The 7,546-nt window shown below is 36.6% G+C and overlaps 1 protein-coding gene and 1 pseudogene across 2 annotated transcripts; one reads left to right on the forward strand and one right to left on the reverse strand.

The window, feature by feature from the left end:
• The first annotated feature begins 360 nt into the window (after positions 1-360).
• LOC111295387 (uncharacterized) lies at positions 361-4,019 on the forward strand. Of its 2 annotated transcripts, none has more exons than XM_022888852.2 (5): positions 361-487; positions 768-2,571; positions 3,105-3,306; positions 3,389-3,585; positions 3,670-4,019. In XM_022888852.2, the coding sequence occupies exons 2-5, from the start codon at positions 786-788 to the stop codon at positions 3,744-3,746; spliced, it is 2,262 nt and encodes a 753-aa protein (XP_022744587.1). In that variant the 5' UTR covers positions 361-487; positions 768-785; the 3' UTR covers positions 3,747-4,019. The 2 variants fall into 2 exon arrangements, with proteins under 2 accessions (XP_022744587.1, XP_022744588.1); XM_022888853.2 differs by having other exon boundaries at positions 446-491.
• A 1,859-nt stretch (positions 4,020-5,878) lies between these two features.
• On the reverse strand, positions 5,879-7,138 carry LOC111294833 (L-type lectin-domain containing receptor kinase S.4 pseudogene; annotated as a pseudogene).
• Positions 7,139-7,546: the final 408 nt, after the last annotated feature.

A 7,546-nucleotide genomic window follows, 5' to 3' on the forward strand; every position in this document is an offset into this window, starting at 1 on the left:
TAACATATTTTAAAGTATAAAAATATAAATTATTTTTCAATTTTAAAAAATTTTTGGATCAGCAATAGGCAAATATCTAATTAGATATAAACCAATCAGCTTTTCCTACATCCTAACTAATTCATCCCGTTTGTTAAATCTCACTTAATTATTTGCTTATCAACTCCTTTAAACTCGATTCTCACAGAAATCAAATCAAAAGAATTACAAGGAAGCTATTTTTGTTTTATAAATTAGATTTTTTTTTTATTTATTGGCTAGTTTAGTCGTTAATGTTAACATGTTTATAACAAACTCTTTTTTGCCACATGCTTATAACAATTTTTGTTCAGGTTAGTTTTAGTTATTGTAAACCAACCGGCTTATCCCGTACCCTAACCGGTCCATCCGGTTTCTTAACCCTCGGTTTAGTATTCCCCTCATCAACGCCCTTAACTCGGTTCTCATTCAATTGCCGCTCTCTCCCAGAAACCAATTCAAAAGAATTGTAAGTAAGCTCTTTTTCTTTTTTCAATTTTTTTAGTTTTTATTATTGGGTTGGAAATGTTAAAATGTTTGTTCCAATTTCTGTTAATTTTAGTTTTTTAAGTGGTGACCTAAGACTAATAATTCTGTCAAATGCAACTGTTTTAAATTTTATTTTTGATGTGTTTAATGTAAAAATGTTTGTTATAATTTTTTTTTTTTTGTTTCTTCTCATGTTAGTTTTCTGAGTTATGACAAAAGACTTATAATTCTGTTGAATGTTTTGTTTTGTTAATGTTAAGGTTGTGATTTGTGAGAAGATGGCATCAAATTTGGAACCAATACCAATAACACCACAAAAACATGACCCAGCATGGAAACATTGTCAGATGTTTAAGAATGGTGAAAGGGTACAATTGAAGTGCATATATTGTGGCAAAATATTTAAAGGTGGTGGAATTCATAGGATTAAGGAACATTTGGCTGGTCATAAGGGTAATGCTTCTACCTGTTTGCGCGTCCCATCTGATGTTCGTCTTATAATGCGAGAAAGTTTAGATGTGGTTGTGGTAAAGAAGAGGAAAAAGCAAAAGATAGCCGAGGAGATAACAAATGTTAATCTGGTTTCTAGCGAGACAGACACGTTTGCTAATCAGGTTGACACTAATACTGGATTGCATATGATTGGAGAACCTGATACACTTGAGCCTAGTTCGAGTTTGTTAGTTAATCGGGAAGGAACAAGTAATGCTTCTGGGGAGAGGAGAAAGAGGGGAAAAGGTAAAATTTCTGCTGCTGAGGCTAATGCCCTTATTGTTAGCACGGTTGAGTTAGGTGCAAAGAGAGTAAACAATCATGTACATATGGCTATAGGAAGATTTTTGTTCGATATTGGAGCACCTTTGGATGCAGTTAATTCAGTTTATTTCCAACCAATGGTTGATGCAATTGTCTTAGGAGGATCTGGGCCATTAATGCCTTTGCGTAATGATCTTCAGGGTTGGGTATTGAAGAAATTGGTGGAAGAAGTGAAGAATGATAATGATAAAGTAATGGCAGCATGGGTAAGGACTGGTTGTTCTATTTTGGTCAACCAATGGAACACTGAAACTGGTAGAATCTTGCTAAACTTCTTGGTGTATTGTCCTGAGGGAACAGTGTTTTTGAAATCTATAGATGCTTCTAGTGTAATAAATTCCTCAGATGCTCTGTACGAATTGCTTAAGCAAGTGGTGGAAGAAGTTGGATTTAAGCATGTGTTGCAAATGATCACAAATAGTGAGGAACAATACATTGTTGCTGGGAGGAGGTTGGCTGAAACTTTCCCTACTCTGTATTGGACCCCTTGTGCAGCTCAATGTGTACACTTGATACTTGAAGATTTTGCAAAACTTGAGTGGATAAATGCAATACTTGAGCAAGCTAGATCTATTACAAGATTTATCTATAATAATAGCGTGGTCTTGAATATGGTAAGAAGGTATACTTTCGGCAACGATATTGTTGAACCAGCAGTCACTCGCTCAGCTACAAACTTTACAACATTGAAACGGATGGTTGATCTTAAAAACAACTTGCAGGCCATGGTTACTTCACAGGATTGGATAGACTGCCCATATTCAAAGAAACCAGGGGGGCTGGAGTTGTTGGATTTGGTGAGTAATCAGTCATTTTGGTCCTCCTGTGTTCTGATTACCCAGTTAACCAATCCTCTCCTTCGAATTCTTAGAATGGTCGGGAGTGAGAAGAGGCCTGCAATGGGATATGTTTATGCTGGAATGTATCGGGCAAAAGAAACAATTAAGAAAGAATTAGTTAAGAGGGATGACTATATGGTCTATTGGAATATTATAGATCACTGGTGGGAACAACAATGGCATCATCCTCTTCATGCTGCTGGTTTTTACCTTAATCCCAAGTTCTTTTATAGCATGGAAGGAGATATGCCTAATGAGATGCTGTCAGGGATGCTTGATTGTATAGAGAAATTGGTTCCTGATGTAGAAGTTCAGGATAAAATCAGCAAGGAGATAAACTCGTACAAGAATGCTGTTGGAGATTTTGGGAGGAAGATGGCAGTTAGAGCTAGAGACACTCTACTTCCTGGTGAGAGTCTATCCCATAGATGCTTTGTAATTTTTGGCTGCTATATTTATCATAATTTATGCTTCTAATAAATAGTATTTAATAGATTCTTTTTATTTCCTGCTATTAAATTTGAAATGAAATTCTTTTTTCTTGACATGCTTTTACTGAATGTCCTAGAATAATGAAGTCATAAATATGCTGTCTTTCATGCTTTGGTTTGAATAAGTTGTTGCTTTGGCCAAGGTGTGGCAATTATAACCATTAAAGAACCTTCAGGAGCAAAACCGATAGCTAATTTATAGGTGAATTGAATTGCTGTATGCATTGTTTTCATCATTACGGTTATAGATAACTTGAATTCCAAAAGGTTTACTTGTGTTTGGGCAATGGATAATATGTCAAACCTATCTGGTATGAAATACCTTCGATGCACATATAGCATGCATGTTGAAGGCATAATGCGTGTATTTCACCATCTTTGCCTGTTCTGATATCCTTTCCTTAATATCTTTATATTAGCTGATCTTCACTTTGTATACTGCTTGTTATAGCTGAATGGTGGTCAACGTATGGAGGAAGTTGCCCAAATTTGGCTCGTTTGGCTATCCATGTCCTTAGTCAAACTTGTAGTACTCTTGGGCTTAAGCAGAATCAAATTCCTTTTGAAAAAGTGCATGAAACAAGGAACTGCTTAGAGCACCACCGGCTCAGGGACCTCATCTTTGTTCAATGCAACTTGCAATTAAGACAAATGTATGTGGAATCTCACTCATTGATGGATTTTGCATTTAGTGAGACAGAAAATCTTATCTTTAGCTAATTAATTTTCTTTCAGAGGTTATGAGAGCAAGCAAGAGGATTCTATGCAACCCATGTCATTTGAGGCTGCCACTATTGTGGAAGACTGGGTTACGGGAATGGACACAGTTTTGGAGGATGATACCTATTCAGATTGGATGAAACTTGATGCACTTTCTGTAAACACAATGCTTTTAAGACCTTCAAGTGACGAAGTGGAAGAGTTAGGTGCAGGTATTATTGTTTCTTGGATATGATAATCTCACCGAAGAAGTTTCTCTCTCTTTATTTATATATTTATTTGATCTTTTCATGCAGTTTTCGATGATTGTGAGATTTTCAATAGAGTGAAAGAGGGTGACGAGGAAAATGCTGAAGATAATGTAGTAAGCTAGCAGAAGACCATTTCTAATCTGGATAATCCTAGATGGTGACTAACGTTTTCTGCACTGATATCAACCAGACAAATAGTGTAAATTAATGTAATGACTAGCTTTATATGAAATATTCTATCATTCTGTTAAAAAAAGTAGAAACATCACAGAAAATTAGATTCTAGGATTTGACAATATATTAGCAATTTTTATCAATTCAGGGTTAGAGTAATATAGAAAGTTCAAGTGTAGTTGTGGTTTTTATTTTAATGCAAAAAAAGGCATTTTAAAGCACATGCTCAACCATTTGGCTGATATTTTATCTTGGATATGACTTAGCATGGACTCTGAGGTCTAATAACATGAATTCTTGCTAACCTCTGATGTGGGAATTACATTATAGCTACTTGGCTATTTGAATTCAGCATAATTTTATCATCGTGACTGCAGTTCATCCGAGTTGGTTATCCCTAATCTTTGATCTTTGCTTGAGTATTGCAGAGAAGATGGGCATGAACCTTCCTGCAGCTCCAATCATTGTCATTCATTTCCCTTTCCTTTTTGGTTTTTTCTCTTTTTTTTTTTTTTTTTTTTTTTTTTTTTTTTTTTCTTGAAGAGATTGAAAACATTAGCAGTACTAAACTGTGGCATTGTTGATGCTGAAATGCATGATTCTGAAGCAGTGGATATGGTGAAGTCTCAAAAGAGAACAATAACAGTAAGGGAGGCTTCTTTACCCAATTCTGACTGATTATCTTTTTTTCCTTTATTCTGACCAGTTTTTTACTTCCTGCCCTGATTGAAGAAGCATCTAAATTCATTGGAAGATTAAATTATTGATTTCATTTGTGTTCTAAGTTTCTGTGCTGGTTTGGATGATTGGTGGCAGTGTATGTTGGTTGTTCATTTCACTTTATTCCTAATAACAAAGAAGAAAATTTTTGGAAATTCGCTCAAGATGATTGAATACTCAAGCTTGACCTACTTTCATTTAGTTGTTTGATCTTCTTAGAAGGTTGGCTGGTACTTTGATGCTCATCTCCCGCCTAAGGGAAACACTAGCTCATTCTCTGTGGATATTCAAGTTTGCATTTTGCATCATTCGATGGCCTGTGAAAAAGCCTTCTTATCCATTCCACCTTTTGGGTCTTATAATGCTTTATATGTTTTTCGCATGAACACCTGTAACAGGTAATGTCGTTGGTGCCCTTGTGGCTAATTTTTACAATGGTATGATTGGTCTATTTTGATGCATTGGCTCCACTAAAATAGTTGTGCTGTGTTTGCCCACAACAGTCTAAAATGGCAAACGATTCCTGTTAAACTCCGGTATACTCACTTGAGAATCTCGTAAAGAAATTGCCCTGGTAAACATGGCTTCTTTCCTTTTTGTCCATGCTCTTTATTTCTTGTCTCCTATGCACCTACTAATTTAATTGTCTGTTTGGTAGATAGGACATGAACTTGTTTCCTCCAGTAAATGAACCAACTTTCCTTCCAGGTCAAGTTTTAATTTACCTAGGAAAAAGCCAGGAGGTCTGAGGTAAATTGTTTAACACCACTTGCCCTCTTTGTTGAAGTCTTACAGCTACAAGTTGGATATGCTTTAATTGTCTGGGAATAAGATCAAACTTCCTGGTGATTGCTTATCTGTCCTTAATAAAAAAGATTGGTAAACTTTACCTATCAAGTTGCTGAATGGAATTTTGAACATACAATTTTATAGTCACTCCAATCAACAACCTCAAGAATTTTGGTTTTTTGCTGTGTTATTGGACTTTCGGTGCAAAGGAAAGCACCAATTTATTTATCTGTAAGGGAAAAACATATAGATTCTTTTGCAATCCAGGCCCACGAAGTTAGTCGGTGCTGCTCGTCTTGCCTGTGGCAAGTAGGAAGAATCAATTAGAGACTGCTCTCAAACTAATACGAGAAGGTACTCAAAGAATGATTCAAGTAAATGAAAGGCAAGTTAAAAATATATGGGTTCTGCGGTGGAAAAGTTTGCTATTCAATTTCAGAACATTGTTCTGGACTAAAACGACATGGGTATTGATCGAACCTTCATTTTATAATTGTGAAACAGTTTCTTGGCATTAACAGTTGGCAGATTGGCTATTAACGACTTTGCTTCAGCTACCTCTGCCAACACCTCGAGACATTCTTGAGAATATATTTAACTGATAACTTCCTTGAAAGGAAGAAAAAGAAACATCTTTTGGTATTTGCAAAATTACATATAAACCCTCACCACGTTTTACATTGAGTTACAGCAAAAATATTACTGAAAGGCAAAGAATTCTGTGTTTCTACGCTGGCTATCTGCCTTGCTTCAATATCTACATCCCTGTCTTCAGATGCTGATGAGAATGCGCTAACCTTGTCGAAATATGATGAATTTGGATATGAATGCACATAATCTTCAAAGCCGGTACCACCACTTCCATAACAATTTTTGCTATCATATCCGCCAGGTGATGGCACCACTTCCCTCTCCAACCTCATTGTAGGCCTTGCTTCCGGCGCATCATTGGAACACATCAATCCGAGTTTGATCACAACAACAGCTACTAGCTGATCAAAGTCACCATTCAATTGTGGATCCACAACCTCAAGAGCTGCTTCACTTTGCCATCTTTCCCACACCCAGTCCACCAAAACTAGCTCGTTAGGCAATGCCTTTGGCTCAATAGGTCTCCTCCCACATACCACTTCAAGCAGAAGTGCACCAAATGCAAACACATCTGTACTTGTAGTAGGTTTACCAGTTTTTACAAGTTCAGGCGCTAGGTACCCCAATGTACCAACCACCCAGGGTGTGCTTGGGTTGGCGCCGTATAACTTAGCAAGACCAAAGTCACCAAGCCCGCCATTTAGCTCAGAATCTAACAGAACATTGCCTGCTTTGATGTCTCTATGAATTACAGTCTGTTCCCATTCTTCATGCAAATATAGAAGACCTGAAGCTACACCTTTGATTATCTTTAACCTCTCGTCCCAACTGAGAACTCGTTTACGGTCATCAAACAGGTACTTGTCCAATCTACCGTTGGGCATAAAATCATAGACAAGTAATAGATCACCTCTACACCGACACTCCTAGGAGCTGAACAAGATTTCTATGGCGAAGACGGCCAACACTAGAAATCTCAGACACAAATTCTCTTAGCCCTTGTTTTGATTCATGAGAAATTCGCTTCATAGCAACTTGAGTATGTAGAGTTCCTTCGTAAACTCTGCCAAATCCACCAAACCCAAATAGCTCATTATCTCTGAAACCTCTTGATGCTTTCTCGAGACTTTGGTAAGAGAATCTGTGAGGACCAACTTCCAACTCGCAGGTCTCATTCATTTATGAATTCTTCATTTTTCTAACAAGGTCAAACGAGATAAAAACAATTGATATCATTACAAGGACAACTGAAAAGGTAACACAAAGAATTAGGATAGTGTGATTCTTTTTAGGCCTTGGAAGAGAAGGCAGAGAAGGCAGAGATTCAGCCTCTCCACTCATGTTAAAACTCCATCCCAAGATAGGGTTATAATTTCAATTCAAGATTAGTGGATTAAAATCTTGGTATAGACAACCAAGAAAAGAGGATGTAGGTGCCTTATGGAGAAGCACTGAACCTCTATTAGTTCTTGTGTTAGATTTCTCTATCTTTATCTCTTTACTTTGCATTTGGTTTAAGATTATCAATTTATTGTTATTTGCATCATATTTTGATATTGATCTTAATTTTCCATTTAATTATTTTGAAATCATTGTTTGGGAAAATTTTGGAGAAATCCAATTCACCCCCTCTTAGATCATCATGTCA

The sequence above is a fragment of the Durio zibethinus genome, chromosome 14 (genome assembly GCF_047325235.1).
Source record: "Durio zibethinus cultivar Kanyao isolate XHJ-2024 chromosome 14, ASM4732523v1, whole genome shotgun sequence".
NCBI classification, from domain to species: Eukaryota; Viridiplantae; Streptophyta; class Magnoliopsida; order Malvales; family Malvaceae; genus Durio; species Durio zibethinus.